This window comes from Carlito syrichta, unplaced genomic scaffold, assembly GCF_000164805.1.
Source record: "Carlito syrichta isolate Samal-C Ts95f unplaced genomic scaffold, Tarsius_syrichta-2.0.1 Scaffold316387, whole genome shotgun sequence".
Taxonomy (NCBI): Eukaryota; Metazoa; Chordata; class Mammalia; order Primates; family Tarsiidae; genus Carlito; species Carlito syrichta.
The window spans coordinates 54,861-77,823 of record NW_007260483.1 but is presented as its reverse complement, the minus strand read 5'-3'; the positions used below and the strand labels follow the sequence as shown (position 1 = coordinate 77,823).

General features: G+C 44.2%; 2 protein-coding genes across 2 annotated transcripts in view; both read left to right on the top strand.

The window, feature by feature from the left end:
* The window catches only part of AP2B1 (adaptor related protein complex 2 beta 1 subunit), a 148,116-nt gene extending 130,348 nt beyond the window's left edge, over window positions 1-17,768 (top strand). The window contains exons 24-26 of the mRNA XM_021707121.1: window positions 1,350-1,436; window positions 8,532-8,686; window positions 14,986-17,768. Coding sequence (XP_021562796.1) covers window positions 1,350-1,436; window positions 8,532-8,686; window positions 14,986-15,060 — 317 coding nt within the window. The 3' untranslated portion in view covers window positions 15,061-17,768. The remainder of the gene's footprint in view (window positions 1-1,349; window positions 1,437-8,531; window positions 8,687-14,985) is intronic.
* A 115-nt stretch (window positions 17,769-17,883) lies between these two features.
* LOC110594593 (60S ribosomal protein L30-like) lies at window positions 17,884-18,357 on the top strand. Its single transcript, XM_021707122.1, has one exon. The coding sequence runs from the start codon at window positions 17,948-17,950 to the stop codon at window positions 18,314-18,316; it is 369 nt and encodes a 122-aa protein (XP_021562797.1). The 5' UTR covers window positions 17,884-17,947; the 3' UTR covers window positions 18,317-18,357.
* Window positions 18,358-22,963: the final 4,606 nt, after the last annotated feature.

The following is a 22,963-nucleotide window of genomic DNA, read 5'->3' as shown; positions in this document are numbered from 1 at the left end:
CACCTCAGCCTTCCAAGTAGCTGGAACTACAGGCACGCGCTACCACACCCAGCTGATTTTATTATTTATTGTAGAGATGAGATCTCGCTGCCCAGGCAGGTCTCGAACCTGCAGGCTCAGGCAATCCACTCACCTCAGCCTCCCAAAGGCGCGGGATTACAGGCTGAGCCACCGAGCCCGGCATTTGTTCATTTTTTATTCTCCTGAGTCATGATTGTTCTTGCTCTGCCATTGGGCTCTACATCATAATGCTCCTACCTGTTCATCTTCCAGATATGAAAGAAAAAGTCACAACACCCATTATCTGAATAATCTAATTACCCCAGGATAAAGAGTAAGAGGTTTGGGAACAGGTAGACACAGATTTGAATCTCAGCTTTGCCATTTATTTGCTGTGTGATCATGGACAAGGTGCTTAACTTTTTTGAGTTTCAGTTTCCAAGTTGCCAAACTGTAAATAGTTTTTATAATGACTTACTGAGATAATACATGTAAATTCAGCCCTTCACCCTGTACTAAATTCTATACAGCATCAAGATAATACTGCATCAGTAATGTGTAAGCTGGGCACAGTGGATCATGCCTGTAATCCCAGCACTTTGAGAGGCAGAGGCAAGAGGATTGACTGCCTGAGCTCAAGGTTTCAAGACCAGCTTGGGCAATTTGACATAACCTCATCTCTACAATAAATTTAAAAATTAGCTGGGCATGGTGGTGCGCTCCTGTAGTTCCAGCTACTTGAAAGACTGAAAGCTGAAGGATCACCTGAGCCCAGCAGGTCGAGGCTTCAGTGGCCGTGAGCATGCCACTGCACTCCAGTCTGGGTGACAGAGTGAGACTCCAACTCAAAAGAAAAAATGAATTCTGTGATTTGTAATAAGCCATTAGTACTCTTAAAGCAGTTATTGCCATTTCTCTCTTACATATGAAGTCACCATCTAATAAAACTGTCTTACACTGATGCATATTAAACTGTGTTGGCACTTAATTGATTTCTCACAATAGCTCTTTGGGTAGGCAGGGCATTATATGTGTGTAATAATATGTGAAGAAATCATGACTCAGAAAGGTCACAAGACTTACCAAAGTCACTAAAATGGGAAAAAGGGAGAGCTAAAATGAAACCCTAGATGTAAACTCTTTTCTGGTATACCGTAGTGCTATTGATGAGGGATTAATTGACCTGGAGTACAGTACTTCTGTATAGTTAAGAATTGGCTCCAGTTCCAGCCTACTACTAGTTGTATTGCAAGAGCCAGTATGCCAAAGGAGAAATGGTGCAAAGCATCAGAAACCAGAATACTGACAGATTGTGCCCATCCATCCTTCTCCTTTGCTTCCCCATACAGAGCGCCAGGTCTTCCTTGCAACATGGAAGGATATTCCCAATGAAAATGAACTTCAGTTTCAGATTAAGGAATGTCATTTAAATGCAGGTGAGTAACAAACTCTGAATTTTATTTTCATCATAATAAATCAAATTGGATATTTGAAATTTTTATCTTTCTTTTACCTACCTCTTTTTTCCATATCTATCATGTTTCCAGTGGGTATAAAGTAGATACATTACTTGGTATACCTCTTTTTTTTGAGTTGGAGTCTCACTCTGTCGCCCAGACTGGAGTGCAGTGGCACACTCCTGGCCACCGCAGCCTCGACCTGCTGGGCTCCGGCGATCCTTCCGCCTCAGCCTTCCAAGTAGCCAGAATTACAGGCATGCGCTACCACACCCGGCTGATTTTTTGATTTATTATAGAGATGAGGTCTCACCAAATTGCCCAGGTGGGTCTCGAACCTGTGGGCTCAGGCAATTCACTCACCTCAGCCTCCCAAGGCGCAGGATTACAGGCTGAGCCACCGAGCCCGGCTGGTATACCTCTTTTTAAGAACTTGGTATGGTTTGATGTAGGCACTAGATTATTAACAGGGTAACAGATTTAAGAAAGAAACTAGAATCGATCCATCTATCAGTAGCTGAAGATGTGGTAGTCATGATACTTAAACATCCTAAGCATCAATTAGTTAAAGTGACACTTGAGAATACACACACTCTTAACTATTAAAAGGATCCTTTCTTCTTTTATATCAACCTTTGGCATTGGAGGGACAGCGTCTTTTTTCCTGAGGTTCTTTATTTAAATCGTGTGTTTATAACTAAAGAATACATCTTAGTTCATTAAAGCCTTGTTTCTTTACTGCCCAGTTAGCTTGCATAAGATGATAAAGACTTCTTTAATCACCCTTAAAAATCCCCAGACCCTTTTGTAGTTTATTTTATCCCTGTTAATAGAGCATAAAAGGAGTCTCCCAAGAGGAGAAACAGTAAAAGCTATCAGTGCCTAGGGCTTTGTTTCCCTGACGTTTTCCCCAGGAGTGGAAGGAGCCCTAAGCTGTTCATGGTCCTGCTGTTGTTCCAGTTCCCTCAACCCCATCCTAGCCCCACCCCATGTTAGTACAAGGCTTTATGAGTTTGAATGAAGTGAGCTTTGGTACTTGGTCAATACCTCCTCTTTCTTGTTTTCTCCTCCATACACTGATGGTTCTCATAAGGGGTTTTCAGCACACTGCCATCCTCCTGTCGCAGCTGAAGCATAGCATTGGGGAAAGGAGGTATACAGAAAGAAAAAAACCAAGCTGCCTTCTCATTCTAACTTTTTGGTTTTTAATTTATTTAGGCCTCTATGTTGTATTCATCTTATGTGTTCAGACAAATATTATAGGACTTTTAAAATCCAGCAGGGTAGTTTTTGACTTCTTCTTGTGATGCTTCTTTTAAATATGATGATCCTTTAGGCCCTCTCTGAAACATTCAGTAGGTTGAAACCCTGATTGAACCCTCAGAAATACAAGACAGACTGGCATCTTTGTATATAGGAACTTGAGACAGACATTTGCCTCTGGTAATGATTGTCTCATCTCTCCTGAGCCCTTGGAGAGGTATTTGAGGGAAAGTCTTCTATAATTTCCACTGTAATAACTAGTTAGTTGATTCTCTTCATTTTATGCCATTGCTCATAAGTAGCTCACAGTGTCATCTGTCCCTTTCTTGAGACAGATGACACTGTCAGTTGCGTGACCCTCATTTGGTGAATACAGGAGGTTGGGCAGCTTTCTACAGTATAAGCTGTTCTTTAGGAAGCCATCAGATGCAGAATCCACAGTGGTGAGAACCTAAGTGGATCCTGTTAGAGAAGCAGCCTCTGCGCCCAGCAGGGAAGAGACCAGGCCTCTGGTTATAGTCACCCTTGTAGTAGTTGGTCCAATGGTAACAAATATGCTCCTGATTACTTACACTTATTATACTTTTTACTCGGGGGGAAAAAAAGGTGGGAGGGTTATGGTCAAAGTTGAAAGATACTGCATATGATATGCCTCTCTTAGAAGTTTCCATTGCACATTAGCATACTTACAGCCCTGAGAAGTCCTACTTTGAAGAAACCTGTTTAACTCAGTGTTAGCAGCGTTTATTTGGCCATGGAATTTAACATCATGAAGTGCTTATTGTTAATATCTTGCGTACCACCAGTGTTTCTTGAACATGATCTGGGACACTCTGGCCTAAGAAAGCAGAGACAGGCCAGAGTAGTTGGAAAGCAGGTTTGGCTTCAGAGGTATCTGGTATGAAAGGGACATACTTTTTCATAAAAGAAAAATTGAGTTTGGATTACTGAGGGCTTTAGTATTACCTACCAAAATAATAGAAAGAAAAGATCCCCCTGCTTCCAGATTGGAGTTTTGAACCCTTATTGCACCTTGGCGTATGTTTGTGATCTTGCCAACAAGGAAATGCCTGGCCTTTCTCCCAGTTCTCTGATGTAGTTTCTCAGAGCAGATTCGGTTTTGGTCAGTTCTGCCATGGCCTCATGCCAGTCTCTCCCTGCCTTGGGTGCTCCACATCCCAACAAATCAGATTTCCAATGATCATTACTCTGTGCTGTATGGCTAGGGGTAGCACCTGGAACATAGGAATAAACACCCACTTTGTTTTCTCCAGGAGCCCAGGGCCCTCATTTCCCCATACTAATTCACTGCTAATCTTGCAAGACCACTTTGTGCAGTGAATCCTTTCTAGCTTTCCTTTGAGTCCATCCCAAGGTCTGGAGTGTCCTGGCCTTTACATTTTCTTCCAATCTTGAGGGCTCTATTATACATGAGCGTTTTTAGGTTTAGTGCCTTCTGATTCAACACCCTGGGTCTAGCTGAGAGCTAAAAATACCATCCTTTCCAGCTGATCTGTCCTAATCACGATAGCACCAACACTTTAAATAGCTTTTCTGTGCTGGCATAGACATTTGACAGATGGGTCTAACGCTCTGAGGGCTACAGGAAGTCACAGACTTAAAGGACTTACCAACCTAGTACTGAGCTTCTTACTCTTGCTCTTACGTCTCTTTGTAGAGAATAAAGAAGAAAGAGACCCTCCTCCTAAATCTTAATAATTAGTCAGATATGAATAGAAAAGTGTATATGATTGTGGTGCCATTAATTGTGTAAGTACGAGAAAATGTTAGATCAGAAAAGTACTAATGGACAGGATTCCCTGCTTTCTAGCACTGATCATTTTTGCAGGTGTCTAAGGGTCTATATGAATCTGTTTTGCATATTACACCTGCATTTGGGGTTAATATTCATCTGGAACTACTTTTGTAAGCACACTAGAAGTAGTTGCATCTCCAGCCATGTCCAGAAAGGAATCTTTGTGGCAAGCAGTTCTACAAATGTATTTTTTAAACTAAGTGTTTATTATGTTCTGTTTATTATATTCAGAGGCTAGGTGTGTCTATTTTCATTAGTTAGGTACTATAACAAGAGACAAGTATTTCTTCTACCATGAGGACTAGGTGAGGGTGAGTTGTATTACATTGTTTTGTTGTGACTCTGTCCTTGGGAACATTTCAGAAGTAGAAACTCTCAGCCAGCCCCTAACTTGTTTGCTTAAAGGATAAAAAGTGTTATTTTCAGAAGTTATAGTGGGTTTGAAATCAGTAATGAATAACCTGCCACAGTGACTCATGCTTGCAGTCCCAGCTCTTTGGGAGGCTGAGGCAGGAGGATCGCATGAGCCCAGGAGTTCAAGATCAGCCTAGACAACATAGTGAGACCTTGTCTCTACCAAAAAAATCAAAATATTAGCTGGGTGTGGTGGCACATACCTGTAGTCCCAGCTACTTGCATGACTGAGGAAGAAGGCTTATTATTCTGAGCCCAGGAGGTCAAGGCTGCAGTGAGTTGTAATTGTGCCACTGCACTCCAGCTTGGGTGGACAGAGTGAGACTCCAACTCAAAAACAAACAAACAAACAAACAATGATGTCAAAAATTGTATCCCATTCTGGCTGAGAAGCTACCTTGTATCTCTGGTTTCCATTGCCATTCTTAATCAGTGAATTTAGCAGAGTCTGGTTATTCTGCAATCTAAAAATCCCTAAACTCAAACCTAACATCTAAAAAGTATGAAACCTGATTCATACATACTCATGTTATAGAGTCCTCCTTTCATTTAATCTTCTGATAAAAATACAAATACTGTCATTTAGTAGGAGCAGAGCCAAGTTCCTGGCTGGAATGCTTCCATATGTATTAAAATTATTATTTCCATTCAGCTGGGTGCAGTAGCTCATGCCTGTAATCCCAACACTTTGGGAGGCCAACGTGAGAGAATTTCCTGAACCCAGGGGTTTGAGACTAGCCTGGACCACTTGGCGAGACCTCGTCTCTAAACCAAAAAATTAGCTGGGCATGGTGGCGTGTGCCTGTGGTTCCAGCAACTTGGAAGACTGAGCCGAAAGGATTGCCTGAGTCCAGCAGGTCAAGACTTCGGTGGCTGTGAATGTGCCACTGCACTCCAGCCTGGGCAACAGAGTGAGACTCTTGACTAAAAAAAAAAATTACATCTATTCAACTTGATTATTCTTCCTGGCTCTTTGCCACGTTTTCCATGTTTTCTAATTCTAGGGGGGCAGAGAAAGAGAGACTGTTTCTTAGCCTGTCATGTCTTACATAGCTGGTGAAATAACCATAAAAAGTCTAGGAATCTGGGCCTTGCTCTATATATAGTCTGGGATGTATTTATGCCTATGCAACAAGGTAGCTCTTCAACAAAGGCTCCTACTGTGTATGTTTTCTGTTTTCCTGGGAAGTGAACAAGAGCTTTGAAAGTTAGGAATGGCATTTACAACTTAAAGCAAGCTCCTTTGTGTTCCTGGCAATCCTGTCCAAAGGCATTAGCCAAACTCTAGCTGGTGATGTCGCCTAGCAACCTAATCAGAGCTGCAAGAGCCTTTCATTGTGGGAACCCAGGTGACAGTCAGAACTGCCTAACTTCCCACAAAGTGATTAAAAAGCATATTGAGGCCAGGCTCGGTGACTCAGCCTGTAATCCCGCACCTTTGGGAGGCTGAGGTGAGTGAATTGCCTGAACCCGCAGGTTCGAGACCCTCCTGGGCAACTTGGCGAGACCTCATCTCTATAATAAATCAAAAAATCAGCCGGGCATGGTAGTGTGCACCTGTAGTTCCAGCTACTTGGAAGGCTGAGGCGGAAGGATCGCCAGAGCCCAGCAGGTCGAGGCTGCAGTGACCAGGAGTGGCCACTGCACTCCAGTCTGGGTGACATAGTGAGACTCCAACTCAAAAAAAAAAAAAGCATATTGAGGACCCTTCCTCTGGCAGTATTACCCTGAGGTACATTTTTTTTTTTTTGTCTCCTCAAATAGAGCTATGTTTTAAGTTATAATTACTCTGCTTGGTGTTAGTGAAAACCTTGCAAATAAAAGGGGGAAACGTTAAGTAATAACTAACTGGTAAAAGTGTTTAGTGAAAGGAACCTTAGTACCTCCTTCCCTGAGCTATCTGTGATTTGAATGTCGGAGAAGGACATCAGGGCAAGAACCACCTCCAAAAGTAGCTCATATCTAAGTAGATGAGTTGTTTTGTGTTTTTTGGTTTTTTGTTTTTTTTTTGAGTTGGAGTCTCACTCTGTTGCCCAGACTGGAGTGCAGTGGCTGCTCCCGGTCACCACAGCCTCTACCTGCTGGGCTCCAGCGATCCTTCCGCCTCAGCCTTCCAAGTAGCTGGAACTACAGACACATGCTACCACACCCAGCTAATTTTTTGGTTTATTGTAGAGATGAGGTCTCGCCAAGTTGCCCAGGCAGGTCTGGAACCCATGGGCTCAGGCAATCCACTCACCTCAAGCCTCCCAAAGTGTGGGATTACAGGCTAAGCCACCGAGCCCGGCAAGTAGATGGTTTTTAATGTCTATGGCATTTTGTAACTATTGGCATCTCTAACACCTGTCAGAGGCTTGTTCCACAGATATTGATGACAGGTACCTGTTGTGTCCCCCAGACACTGTGGGAAAAACTCCAAAATCCCTGTACTCAGAGAGCTTATCATTTAGGAGGGTAGAAACACCATTCATTATGGTAACCTTTTCCTAGAGAGCACAATAGAATATGACAGAATTTTACATGGAGAGAATTTAGTTCCTAATGTAGGCACGAGTAATTTGAATTCTCTCATCAGAAATGAATATAATAAACTGTCAACAAAGAAGCAGTGTTTGTTATCTCTATTCTTAAAGTTTCTCTGATGCTGCAACATCTCAAAAAGAGAGAAATGATCTTTAATTCTGGAACACCATGTCTTTTTGATACCATAGTCATGAGAAAGAACCAAAACACCAACCTGTTCCTACCCTGAGTTGATGACTGTGTGAAGGCTTTTATCATGACCAGCAGCAGCAGCTGGAATTTCAGGGCCTAGCAGCAATCACTTTTCATGACTTCAGTCTAGTTTCCTCTCCTGAAGTAAGCTGTGATAGCATGTATGTGTGTGTGAGCTCCTGAGTCCTATGAAACTCAAAGTCTTTGGTTAAGACAGTTTGTTGCACTATTATTTTGGAGGTATAGTATTCCCTAAAGGCTTAAGAAATCATTTGCCTGCTTTGAAAAAAAAGAATCTTAAACATCTAGGTTAATAAATTTGACTTGCATTTGACTTCTGCAACTCTGTTCCCTTTTCTGATTCCGGCAGTTGAGACTCAAGTGGCTCACAATGAACTATTAGTGTCTTAGTGTCATGAGAAAGTAGCATTGTATATCTGATTGTCAGTCTGGGTATCCCCGTTGATCTGGGACCAGCATTACAGAAATGTACACCAACATACAGTCACTGGAGCACACACCCATTTTCATCCTCTTCAGAGCCTTTTACCTGTCTGGCACCTAGTGTGAGATTACCAACTCCTTAGGTCTCCCTATTTAATATCTCTTCAGGTAACTCTTGCACTAATGCTTAAGTGTTACTCACTCTGTTTTCTGTCCTGGAATCTGATAGGCAGGTACTTCATGAGCCTGTTCCTTACCTTTTGCTATTGTGTGGGAAAGGGGCTTTCTGAAATGTGCATGTACTTATATAATGGTAATTGTCAAGGAATTCGAGCACACGTGGCTCATAAGGATGTCAGAAGAGAGCAGGCAGTTGTTTGAGATTTTAACTGAAGGTATTGGATTTTTAATCTGTATTTTAGACACTGTTTCCAGCAAGTTGCAGAACAACAATGTTTATACTATTGCCAAGAGGAATGTAGAAGGACAAGACATGCTGTACCAATCCTTGAAGCTCACTAATGGCATTTGGATTTTGGCAGAGTTACGTATCCAGCCAGGAAACCCCAATTATACGGTAAGGCCTTTCTCAGAATAAGTGAGATGGATTAGAAGAGGGAGGTAAGAGCCCTTTCATAGTCTCTTAGCATCCTGGAAAGACCTGAAGGAGATGCTTCAGGGCCAAGATATACAAAACAAGCAGTCAATAAAGAAGTCCCAATTGCCTCAGTGGAAGATTTCCTCTCTGCAGTATCTGCCCTATCCAACAGGCATGGTGCCTCTACCAGCAATGAGGGTTTCAAATCCATCCTTCCCCCTAGTACATACAGACAGTTGCTCACAAAACCTGGCAACTTCATCCTCAATATCAGTTAATACTTAGCTACTATATCTCTGTGTGTGGTTCTGTAACAAGCTGCTAAGAGGATTATTTATTTACATTGCTGATTTAAAGAAGACATTTCTACTTTTGGAGTTTATAACCTAAGGATATTAGTCATGAGCACATGAGCCTTTTCAACAGCATTGTATGACCTGAGATTTGTAAAAGGTAAAGCAAAATGGAGCACACATTTGGCATCCTGTAAGAGGACTTGAGTTTGGAAAAACTTCCCTCATTACCACATGGAGCTAAAGTAAAATTTCTGACCATAGTTTATAGGGCAAAAGAAGTTACTTTGTTAAACTGAAAAGATTGATACCCAACCACTGAGCATTTACTTGCTGTTATTTAAATGTGATCTCCTACTGGGATGCTGCTTGTCATCTGCATTTTGAAAAGCAAAGTAGCCAGGCTCGGTGCTCAGCCTATAATCCCTCACCTTTGGGAGGCTGAGGTGAGTGGATTGCCTGAGCCCACGGGTTCGAGACCCACCTGGGCAGCGAGACCTCATCTCTGCAATAAATAAAAAAAATTTCAACTGAGTATGGTAGCGCATGCCTGTAATTCCGGCTACTTGGAAGACTGAGGCGGAAGGATCGCTGGAGCCCAGCAGGCGAGGCTGCAGTGGCCAGGAGCGGCCACTGCACTCCAGTCTGAGCGACAGTGAGACTCCAACTCAAAAAAAAAAAAAAAAGAAAGAAAGGTAAATAACTTGGGACAGGGGGAAATATAGTATTCTTCTGTTTTTTTCGAGGTTTATATAGGCTGTTTAATTCTAAGTAAACTGCATAGTCAGTAGATTAAGGGAGCTTTTTTAGCTGTATAGCTGAGTTAAGTCTATGACCCCATTCTTTAATTTTGACACCTAAGTCTTTTCACTAGCATATATATGTCAAGGAAATAATACCACCCAGAACTGAAAATTATTGGTGCTTTCCCCACTACTTCCCTTTCTTGAAGTAAACCGGAATAGCATGTATGTGCATGCATTCCTGAGTCTTGTCAAGTTAGGTTTTTGCCCAAGCTTTTGGAATCTAGGATTTTAGGGGTGAGCCACTGCACCCAGGCATCACCAGTTTTTATGTTACTTTTTTTCTTTTTTGGTTGGTTGGTGAATAGTACTATGAAATTTTATCATATGTATTAATTTATATAACCATTACAAATTCCAGAAACAGAACTGTTCCATCACCACAAAAATCTCCCTCTTGCCAAGCGTGTTGGCTCACACCTGTAAGCCTAGCACTTTGAGAGGCTGAGGCAAGAGGATTGCCTGAGCCTGTGGGTTCCAGACCAGCCTGGGCAACATGGTGAGACATCATCTCTACAATAAATCAAAAAATTAACCAGGTGTGGTGGTACACACTTGTAGTTCCAGCAACCAGGAAGGCTGAGGCAGAAGGATCACCTGAGCCCAGCAGATCAAGGCTGTGGTGGCTATGAGCATGCCACTGCACTCCAACCTGGGTGATAGAGTGAAACTCTGACTTTAAAAAAAGTCCCAGTCAGGCTCGGTGGCTCAGCCTGTAATACCGTGCCTTTGGGAGGCTGAGGTGAGTGGATTGCCTGAGCCCGCGGGTTCGAGACCCACCTGGGCAGCGAGACCTCATCTCTACAATAAATCAAAAAATCAGCCAGGCGTGGTAGCGCGTGCCTGTAATTCCGGCTACTCGGAAGGCTGAGGCGGAAGGATCACCAGAGCCCAGCAGGTCGAGGCTGCGGCCACTGCAGTCCAGTCTGGGTGACAGTTCTCCATTACTATAATTATATTATTTTGAGAATGTTATGTAAATTAAATTCATATAGCATGTAATCTTTTGGGATTGTTTTGAGCACTCAGCATAATACCCTTGATATCCTTCCAAGTTGTTACATGTATCCATAGTTTGCTCTTTTTTGTGACCAAGTAATAGTTCACTGTACGCATGTACCAGTTTCTCCATTCACCCACTGAAGGACATCTCCTTCCCTATATTTTAAAAAAATGGGGGGTGATAATTGTAGAAATTGTATGTTGTAAGAAATGATATGGTAAGCTGGGCATGGTGGCTCATGTGTGTAATTCCAGCACTTAGGAGACAAAGGTGAGAGGATCACTTGCCTAGGAGTTTGAAACCACCCTGTGTAACACAGGGAGACCTTATCTCTACAAATTTTTTTTTTTTGAGTTGGAGTCTCACTCTGTCGCCCAGGCTGGAGTGCAGTGACATGCTCACCAGTGTTGCAGCCTTAACCTGCTAGGCTCAGGCAATCCTTTCGCCTCAGCCTTCCAAATAGCTGCAACTATAGGCACATGTTGCCACGCCCAGCTAATATTTTGATTTATTGTACAGACGAGGTCTCACCATGTTGTCTAGGCTGATCTTGAACCCGTGGGCTCAGGCAATCCTCTTGCCTCAGCCTCCCGAAGTGCTGAGATTATAGGCTTGAGCCACCACGCCCAGCCTCTACACATTTTTTTTTTTTTAAATTAGCAAAGTGTGGTGTCCCAGCTACTCAGGAGGCTGACACAGGAGGATTACCTGAGACCAGGAGGTCGAGGCTGCGATGAGCCATGATAGTGCCACTGCATCTCAGTCTGGGCAACAGAGTGAGACCTTGACTCAAAAAAGAAAAATTTTAAAAAGAAAAATTATACAGTGAGCTTTTCCCATAAGCAGCAGATCTCTGAAAATGATCTCTGTTTACTTGGTCCAGAAACCCCACAAAATCATGAAAAATCAAGGGTTCAAATCTTTGTGTTCACTTTAAGAATATCTATGGAACTGCCCAGGCCATCAAAGGTTTGCCTATCCAAAAAGCCACCAAGTATCTGAAAGAAATCACTTTTCAGAAGCCACTTGTGTTTTTCCATATCACAGTGGTAGAGTTGGTAAGTGTTCTTACAGCAGACAGTGGGACTGGTCACAGAATTGGTGACCTAAGAAGGTTGCACTGTTATTGGTTTAAATGTAGATTCTCAGTTAATTGAGCACCTCCAGGTGAACAAAGCCCCAGGATGAGCCACTGGACTTAGAGAGTTCATGCATGAACTCCCCTGCCACACTGAAATGGTTCTTACTAAAAAAGAATAAAGTGTTCCTAAACCAGAAGAGGAGGTTGTATAGAAGAAGAAGACATCCCAGAAGAAACTGAAGAAACAAAACCGTATGGCCTGGGAATAAATTCAGCATAAAATAAATGCAAATAAAGTTTTTTTTAAAAAGAGAGAGAATACAGTGAGATTTTAGCCACACTCATCTTCCTTCCTCCCCTATATTTTTAAAAGGTGAATTTGTTTAGACTTCCTTGTCCCTTTTCCTGTTCTTCATCCATCTGGTGGCTAGGTTCCCTCTGTCCACTGTACCATCTAACTCTCCCATCACAGCACTTGACATAGGTCCAATTCATTCCTAAGTGGCACTCCAGACTCTGAAATCATTCAGATCAATTCCCTTCCCTTCATCATGTTAAATAGCCTTTACACTATTAATCTGATTTCAGCAAGGTATTAAGGAGGATAGAAATCTAGTTGAGCCAGTGCTAATACATGAAGGACTGATGTTCCTATAGTCTCCTAACAGAGATTGTTAAAGCACTCCCCTCTCCAACACAGTCCTTATTGTATTTCATTAAGAAGGTATGTTTCTTGCCGGGTCGGTGGCTCAGCCTGTAATCCCGTGCCTTTGGGAGGCCGAGGTGAGTGGATTGCCTGAGCCCGTGGGTTTGAGACCGCCTGGGCAACTTGGTGAGACCTCATCTCTACAATAAATCAAAAATTAGCTGGACATGGTAGCACCTGCCTGTAGTTCCAGCTACTTGGAAGGCTGAGGCGGAAGGGTCGCCGGAGCCCAGCAGGTCGAGGCTGCAGTGGCTGGGAGCGGCCACTGCACTCCAGTCTGGGCGACAGAGTGAGACTCCAACTCAAAAAAAAACAAACAAAAAGAAGGTATGTTTCTTAATACCAGAGGGTGAGTTCACATCTCTGTAAGTAGGTAAATTTCACCTGAAAAGATAACTTGTAAAGCAGTGTATGTTCCAGACTGTATACCAGAAGTGGATGTGTGAGCCCTTGACTTTAATTAGGCAGGACAGGTGACTCTTCTGCCCTTGATGATCTAGATAGGCAGCATTCTGAGTGGCTAATGTTAAAGATATGTCACATAAACAGTTAATAGATCAATAGTTAAGAATCAGGGAGAGCCCCTTTCCCCCTAGGAACCATCAAAATGAGTCCTAGATATAGTTACCAAATTTGATGCTTTGTTAAAGGCTAGAGTGTAGGCAATGGGGGGGCGGGGGGGTTTAGGAGTCCAGAGAGAGGGAGAGGTTCAAGGGCAGCCATAATGCTCAGAGTCTAGGTTTGGTCAGTCCTTGACTCTCCACCAGTGCCTGCCTTAGCAGTTCGAGCTTTTGTTGAGGAAAGCAACATTTCCTTAGTAGTCATGGAAAAGAAATGAACCTCCAACTGGTAGAACCTCAAGTATGGTTATAAAGTTGTGAAAAAATACAGGACAGTATTTTGGGGGAGAGGAACTACCCCTCTTTAGTCTGGGAGTTAACTCCCTTAAGCTGTTGTTTCTCTTTATAGCTTCCTCTCCCCCTCCTTTTCTGAACCCACATATCTCCCACTAGAATTTTCCACAACATTGGCAGTGGAGAAGACTGAGGAGGAGGTACAAGAATTGCTTCCATAGGGAGTTTGAAAGTCGGGGAAATGCCTAAAACTGCTATTTGGACCAAAGTAGGGAACTGTTTTTTAAATATATTCTTAAATTAACTGTTTTGTTTTTTACATTTATCAGTATTGTCTTCCTGACTAATATCAAGCAGCAGTTTTGGAAATGCCTTGGAGCCTTAGACACTGAGTATTAAAGAACATCTTTTGATGTTCTTTTGTTTTATTGGGCTTTTGTATTTTGCATTTTTAAGTTTTACTTTAACTTTTTAGGATATTAGTTTTTCAGGAAATTCAACATTAATCAATATCTTCTTGGTCTTTTTTCCAAAGATATTCTCACTGTTTGTGCTATGTTAAATCACCCAAAGTCTCTAATAAGAGAATAAGGAGGTAAAATCATCTAAAAATCTCATGGTGATATATCATTTAAGACAGCTTTTATTGATCTGCCCTAATAAACAAGAGCAATAATGCCAGTGATACAAAAAAAAAGTACTGAATTTTCTGGTCCTAGAGTGTATTTTGCATGTTCATGTTACTGTTAATAATACTTTGCCTAATCCAGTACAACTAAGAAGTCCAAATTTCTGTTTAAGTTTTGTCCTTATTGACTTGCAAAGTGAAACTCTTAATATCCAACACTGATATCTGTTTAATATTTATGTTTAATTTTGCAGTTGTTAGACTAAAAGTCGAGAATGGTGATAGAAGGGTAGAATGGTATCGGAAGTGTCTGATTTGCCTGTCTTTTTTTTTTTAAGATGTGGGTGCAATTCAGGGCTAGGTATACAAATGTTCATTATGCAGATACCCTTGTTGAAGTGTGCCCCTCCCTCCCCTGATTTGCCTGTCTTAAGAGGCAGAAAATAAAAGATTAACTGTTGATGTGAATTGTGGTTGGGTTATACTAAGTAAATGTGTTTTTGTATTCTTGCCTTCTGTGCTTGGGAGTGTATATACTCCTCTTTATAATACAGAAAGGACCAGCACCTTGGATTTACCTGGCTGACATTTTTCATAATAATCTCTATAACTCTCAGCAAAGTACTAGAGCAGCTGTTCCCTCAGAGGCTTTGATGTTTTGAGTTTGGATTATTTTCTAATCTCATAGACCTACCTAGAAGTAAGCAGAAGCACAGAACAACTTGACATTGGTTAAACTGAAATTCTAAAACCCACAGTACCTATTAACATAATCACTTTGTTTGGCTGCTCCAGCGATAGAAACTTCTCTCCCATTATGTCAGAAATTTTCTTGAACTGAGTGCTTGAATGCCTTTAGCGTTAATGCCAACCTCCATGCTAATCTTCCATCTCCTTTTCTTCCTGACAGCTGTCACTGAAGTGCAGAGCTCCTGAAGTCTCTCAGTACATCTATCAGGTCTACGACAGCATTTTGAAAAACTAATAGACTGGTCCATTATCCTGCAATCACCCTGTGATCAGTGCAAACCAAGAACTCTTAACTGGAAGAAATTGTATTGCTGTGTAGAATCTGAACCCAAACACACTGAGGCCACCCACCAAGGTAGTGACTAGTCTAACCTGTGCTAACATTAGGGCACAACCTGTTGGATAGTTTTAGCTTCCTGTGAACATTTGTAACCACTGCTTCAATCGCCTTCCACCTCTTGCCACCTGCTGCTGCTGTCTGTCCTTACTTGTGGGCTTCTCCATGCTGTGCCAATGGCTGGCTTTTTCTACACCCTCTTTTAAGTGTAGTTGGATATTTTGTAATCGAGAGCTCATTTCAAAAGCAGAAAAAGACAACAAATATTAAAGCAAGGAAAAGTGTCACTGAAGTATAGACTGCACTTTATTGTTTTATATTTTTGTACATATGAGAAATTGAGGGAGTAGTGTCACCTGTAGAAAGTGTTGAAACAACTGACCATCATTAACTGCGCAGTCCTGGGAGAAGAGATGATTACCTACCCCACCCTTTTAGAAATTGTACTTGTGGCAACCTTATCCCTGGTCATTAGGATTTTCACTGTTGTTGTTTTTTTCCTCTCTAGACTCCTTTTCCTTGGCCAAACCTTCATGCTTCCCCCATTCCATATTATAATCTCATTTGATTGCTCTGCAGTTGGGAATGATGATCATCCTTGAATGATGTTTCAGGGGGCAAAAAATACAGGGTCTGTCAGCACCAGAGCTGAGAGAAGTTGCAACTTCCTACATTCCTTTCCCCTGTACTCACTCACCTGTCAGTAACACTGGTTAAAGAATTTGAGTAGAGATGGGGAACAGGAACCAAAATGCCGTCCCGTCATCCCCTTCCCTGTATTTCTCAGGTCCAATTCAGGTCTAAAATTATAGAATTTTAGAGTTGAAACAGTAATAACTTATCCAACTATTTTTCTACAAAGGAGAAAGATAAAAGGCAAAAAGGTATTGCCAAGGCCTGTCAGCTGTTCAGTGGCAGGGCTGAGCCTGAGTCTCCTCAGTCCCCATCAGTGTTGTTTTCACTGCAGGACTGTCTTTTGTTTTTTTCCCCTCATCACCTCCTGCCTTTTCTGTGCCTGCTTTGTGGCTCTTTGCATACTCCATTCTGATTTGGGCACCTGTTCATTGGCATCAGGTGACAGCAGAGTATCTTCTGAATACTTGAAGGTAAATCCAGATGCCAGAATGAAGGCGCTAATGCTCCCCACATGTTCCTAAAGCCTCAGCTCTTGAGGCCAGACCAGTGGGTACAGAGATGTTGAACTTAGAGATGTTGAAAATTCTCTGTATGTTTTCAGCTCTCTGATCTGCTCTTTATTCCTGTTACTTGGACTCCTAGGCAAATTAAGATCATACTAGAGGGTCAAGCAGTTATTGTCATCTCTGAAAAGACTGGGGGATATGAAATCTCTCCCTCACTTACCACATTGGATATGAGTTGTCAAAGAACGCTCCATGCCCAGAACACCAACCTGTTTGGCCATGTTCACACCACTTGGTCTTTGGGCACTTGTTGCATTGTCCAGCACCCAGCATTCAGGGTCCATGACCAAGACTGCTTAGATGCCCCTGCTCAAATCAGAGGCATTTTAGGGTCCAGAGGCCTCATGGTGGACTCAGACCTGACTCATTGGACTCAGAGGAGGAATTGTGGAAAACAAGCCAAAACTAACCCCCCCACCCCTGACCACCGGTCTTGTTATGTCTGAAGTGACCCGTCTTCACACTAGTTGCAAAGCTTGTGAGACTGGGTCCCCCAGATCAATCTTGAGACTCTCCAAGAGAAAAATCACTGGGGTGGGAGAAAGGAAAGTACGTCCCTCACTCACCACACCTCAGACGCGTGGGCAATAGGAACTAGCACAGGATAGTGTGTGGGACGTGGGGAGGTTGGTGATGTGGGGGCTTGAAAAGCAGGTTGATGAAGTTCCCTTGCTGGGACTCATTCATAGAACCAGTTGGATACAAGTAGTGAAGGTTCACACTACAAATGCTGTGTTCTCATCTCAAAGCAAACTAGTTCAGAAGGAAGAGTATGTCAGGGCAAGCAGGCAACACAATTTTGTACCAGGATATGTCCCTCAACCCTTGAAACTAGGCTTCTCTCAGCCTCCCGCTAGTGATGGATAACAGCTGCTGTTCTCAGCTGACCTGCCTGAGCCAGTCCACGAACTCTTCGCTCCTTGGGAAGGCTGCCTCCTGTGGCACCACACCACCGAGCAGAGTTAGGGAAGGATTCTACTTCACATAAAAGGAACTTTCCCCCAAGAGACAGAGCCTGTTGCCTCCGCCACAGCTTCCCTTCTGGCCCATTCCAAGCTTGGCCAAATTGGGGGAGTAGGGTGGAGGTTGCCCTGCATTCCCCTCTCCTCTGCCTATGTATGTCTTTGTAATGTCAGCTGGTATCGTACAAAGGGCAAGGGAAACAAACACCCAGAACTCTTGCTGGTCAGAGGTTCCCTGAGTGTCTGTCCTCACCCAAGCCTGTTCTGTGTGTCTGTGTTGTGAAGCTTGGGCCTCTGGAGAGAAATGGGGAGGGGGGAGGGGTAAATGTCACCCTGAGAATGCTTCTTATCCCTGTTTTTGTTGGGATCTGTTCTTGGGGAGGGTGGGGGTTGGGGAAGCTTGACCTTGTGTCTTCGTCAATAAACTCTCATTTACACAAAATAAAGTTTGTGGGATGTGCTTTGTTCCCAGAACTGATACTCTAGGACAAAACACAACTGACCAGGGAAGGGACAGAACACTAATAACCACTCTATTAAAACTTTCACCCCTTTTCTCGTTCCCCGGCCATCTTGGCGGCTGCTTTTGGTTTGGGGCCGTCCCGCACCTAAGGCAGGAAGATGGTGGCCGCAAAGAAGATGAAAAAGTCGCTGGAGTCCATCAACTCAAGACTCCAACTCGTTATGAAAAGTGGAAAGTACGTGTTGGGGTACAAACAGACTCCGAAGATGATCCGACAAGGCAAAGCGAAGTTGGTAATCCTCGCCAACAACTGCCCGGCTTTGAGGAAATCTGAAATAGAGTACTACGCTATGTTGGCCAATACTGGTGTCCATCATTACAGTGGCAATAATATTGAATTGGGCACAGCGTGTGGAAAATACTACAGAGTATACACACTGACTATCATTGATCCAGGTGATTCTGATATTAGAAGCATGCCAGAACAGACTGGTGAAAAGCAAATCATGCAAAATTGTTCTTTATAATAAAACTTGGCAGAGCTTGTTTTAAAACAAAAAAAAACAAAAAAAACTTTCACCCTGCCCTAGCCGTCTCAGGGATTCAGTCAGTTGAAATTAAGATTAACTTGAGGGAGAATTTTATACCTTGTGGAGGCTTCTGATGACAGTCCCAGACACCACCACCACCACCACAGGCGTCTGTCCACAGGAAGGGAATGCTCAGGGAAGTCAATTCATCTTCCCTGGCAGGTTCCCTGCCGGTTCCCAGGCAGATGGTCCCAGGGGCGCTAGCCAGAGCAGCAGTGGCCTTTTTCTGATTGTGGTAGGCAACCAGCCAGCAGGGCCCAGGGCAGGAGGAGCACAGCAGAGTTTCTCATCGGTCTCCTGTTAACCTGGGATGTCTCACTCAACTCTTGGCTTACAAAAGCTTCTCAGGTGTGAACGCAGGACCTGTATATTCCCAAGCAAGTGGAATAAATGCCACTTTAAAGCAAGCCTCATTTGAGTTGCTGGGGGCGTGACCTAGGCAGGTGTCAACACAAAGAGTCCCCATCTCTGGGTTCTAACTGCTGAAATATCCCACAGTCTGGAGTGGGGGATCTAACCAGGATGCCCTTGGACAAGTCCCTGAACCTCTCCCACCACTAGAGTGAGTGAGATAAAGTTCTCTGCACGGTGTTTGGCATTTAGTAGGTACTCGGGAACAGCAGCTGCCTTTACTACTTGGATGTCCAAACCCTGTGAGGGCAGCTGGGAACTTTATAGGTGTTTCTTTGTTATTGGGTTGCAGTTAGTCCAAGCTGTAATAGGAATAACTCTTGGAGAAGAGTGAGGTCGGGGTTAAAGATACGAAAAGAGAGACTTATGAGATTTAACTGGGGTCACCAGTTAAGAGTGATGCCAATTTGGACAAAGAAAAACTCCAGGGAGAGGCTCTCAACTCCAGGTAGCACATTAATATCACCTGGGACCAGGTGCAGTGACTCACGCCTGTAATCCCAGCACTCAAAGTCTCTGAGGCAGGAGGATCACTTACGCCCAGGAGTTTGGGACCAGCCTGGGCAACATACCAAGACCTCACGTCTACAAAAAATAAAAAATTTAACCTGTAATCCCAGCTACTTGTGAGACTGAGGCAGGAGGATAACCTGAGCCCAGGAGGTCCAGGCTGTGGTGAGCCATGATCATGCCACTGTACTCCAGCCTGATGGACAGGGTGAGACCCCAACTCGGGGGATAAAATCACCTAGAAAGCTCTCAAAAGACCAATGGCTATGTTCAGTCAGTTTGGGATGAAGCCTGGGGACTCTACTTTTAAACCCACTCCCTTCTACTCCCCAGGGGTTTCTAATGTGCAGCCAGAGTTAAGAGTCACTGCCAGAGAGTGGCTTACATCTGATTTGCCTACTGCCTCTTCTGCAGTATACTCGTGTTCTGTGGCAGTTGAACATGATTAAAGCACTTCCATGCACATGATGGCTGCTTATTCCCTTGCCTATCTCATGAATTTAATACTATCCCCGTTTTTCAGGTGGGATGCAGCAGAACCATGTCTTCTGACTCCCTATGTCCTTAATGTACACTCCAGCCTCCTCCATCCACTGAAGGTTCTATAATGGGCTCTCTCCTACCTCTGTCCTTGGCCACACATTACTTTGCAAAGCCTCCAGGATACCAGTATGTTAGGGGCACACTGCCCCAGACTCAACTGAGATTGCACTGTCCTCTTGCCCCTAGAGTGCCAACTAGAAAATACTGAGATCTCGGGTACATTGTTTCTGAGGTCAGAAAACAGCTGAGGACTCCCAGGTCTGGGCCTTCCCACTTGCACTTCATGCATTAATGCTCTTTCTGATTTTGCCTGGACCCAGATTCCTTCCCCCACCCCACCCCCCAGCTCCAGGAGGCAAGAGCCTGTTTATTTTAATACCTGGTATGGCACTTGGGGAAGATCACACCTCCCCCGTTGTTACCCATTTCTATCTCCTGAACACTAATCCTAGAATCCCAGCCAGCCCCCAGACATGTTATTAGCAACAAGGATGTTTCTTGAAAAGTTTCCGAGTTGGCTTCAAACTTGCCATCTCGGTTTCTCATTTAGCTTTTGCCCTGCCGTGCTTGATGCTGCCAACAAGGGGAAGGCTAATTTGGGTGTTGGTTAGACCCAGATTCTCAGCTGAAGAAGTGACTTTCAAGGGCTTAGCTTCCAGGAGCATCATACTGAGATAAGACTGCCGTCTTAGATCATTCCTTAACGCTCTGGGGCTGAAAGAACTCCACTCACCCCACTTCTCCCACTTGTAGGTTTAGAGAGGAAAAAAATGCCTCTGGCTTTCCCTCCCTGTGACATTCACTCTCCACTTATGGTCAGAGACCCCTAATAGCTGGCCTCAAAGGTTAGTGGGGTCTTCAACTTATGAGAGTGGGGGCAGAGATAGGCAGGCAGGTTCAGGCTTTTGACCTTCCTGTCCCACTTCACGTCTGGGCCTCAGCTACTGCAGATGGGGCCATGCCTCACTCCCCTGGAACCTGAGCTTATGCTTCTGCCAACAGGCATCCTCAGCCACCTGAGGCTCAAGGTCAGACAGCCCCAAAGACAGGGCCTCTTAAACCTTCCCACCAAGGTAATCCTCACGATAGAAGAGCGTAAACCAGTCCCTGGAAGTACATGTTCTTAGCCCAGTGTGACTCTGAGCAAACCAAAATGACTTCACTGTACCTTAAGTTCAGCCAGATGTTCCTCTTTATGTAGATATTACTGTTGTTTTTTTTCTTTTTAAATAAAAATAATGCTTTAAATGACCTACCACTGAAGGCCAGTATAAGGCCCCAGAATTAACCTGTGGGTTTGTGTTCCCCTAGTGTAGCTAAGTTGAGAAGCCCGGCCCTAAGGTAGGAGTGTGAGCATTGCACAATTACTTATTTCTAGTCCACCTTGGGCTAGAATGAAACCAGAATGGAGGGCCACGGCCTGGGGAACTGGACATAAAGCCTGGGAGTCTCGGGCAGGGTAAGGATGAAAGAATCTCAGATACAATGGGGGATAGATGATGCCCTAGACGATTTAATCAAGTTAAGAGACTTTTAGTGACCCCATGTGATCCCACAGAACCAGTTAAAATCTGATTTCTTAGGCGGGCTCAGTGGCTCAGCCTGTAATCCCGCGCTTTGGAAGGCTGAGGTGAGTGAATTGCCTGAGCCTGCGGGTTCGAGACCCGCCTGGGCAAATTGGCGAGACCTCATCTCTACAATAAATCAAAAATGAGCCAGGAGAGTTAGCGCGTGCCTGTAGTTCCAGCTACTTGGAAGGCTGAGGCAGAAGGATCGCCGGAGCCCAGCAGGTTGAGGCTGTGGTGGCCGGGAGCGTGCCACTGCACTCCAGTCTGGGTGACATAGTGAGACTCCAACTCAAAAAAAAAAAAAAAAAAATCTGATTTCTTTCCCCAAGAAGTGGCACCCCAGGAGAAGACCAAATCCTTCTGAACCCTGGGCTTGTTTCTGGCTGCTGCCTGGCCCTTCCCGCATACCCCCATCCTGACCCCCTGGGAACCCACCTAGAATAGATGGAACTTCCCCAGGGTGTTGTTCAGCCTCCCCTAGGATGGCTGTGTGTCCCTAAAAAAGGCAAGACAAAATAAAGGCCATATACTGAGACTTAATACATGCCAGGCACTGCTTTAAGGACTTACATACCTTAGTTCATTTTCACCCTGTTAGTAATTATAGGGAACAACTAATCACATCTCCATTCAATAAAAATGGCAGTCAAGTTTGGAGAGTGCAGGTTACTTGCTTTCAGTCACAATACTAAATGGCAGAGGCAGGGCAGTGGCACACTCAAGGCTACCGCAACCTTGACCTGGGCTCAGGTGATCCTTCTGCCTCAGCCTTCCAAGTAGCTGGGACTACAGGCATGGGCCAGTATGCCCAGCTAATTTTTTTATTTATTGTAGAGACCAGGTCTTATTGTGTTGCCCAGGCTGGTCTCTAACTCCTGGACTCAGGCAGTCCTCTCGCCTCGGCCTCCCAAAGTGAGCTGCTGCGCCTGGCTCAGAGGCAGGCTTTAAATCCAGATGTGTCTGATTCCGAAGCCCAGGCTCATACTCCACTCTGCTTTCTGCCTGGACAGGAGAGAGAAGGGAGCAACTGGGAAGATATCCAAAATGCAGAGCCCAAAGGGAGGAGTAAAACTGGGTTATGGGAGGGAGCGGGAGCTCACAGTAAGAGAAGGTCATGGTGGAGGATGCACGGTCCCACCCAAGGGGTGAAAACACTTGGGATGTCTCTCAGAGCTCCCTGCCCCTCCTCCCCACCCCAGAGGCTCAAAAATGCAACCTGACCAGGCCCTGCCCTGCTTGAAGACCCTTCAACACCTGCCCATCCAGCACAGGGCCTGGATCCAAACATCCTAGCAATCAGACCTTTGTGACCAACTTCTTGGTCTCCTCTCTCACCGGCTTTCACTTGTGGCTCCTGCCTGGTTCCTGGATTCACTTCCCAAGCCTCTGTCATTGCTCCTGACTTCCCTTGCCTCCACGCTTTCTTCTATGACCTTCCTCCATCTGGCCTCCAAAATCTACTTCTTTCAAGGTTGCTTCCTGGAAACCTGCCTCCTGTGAAGCTTCACCGACTCCTCTAATGAGTTGGCCCACTTCCTCTGCCCTCCCCAGC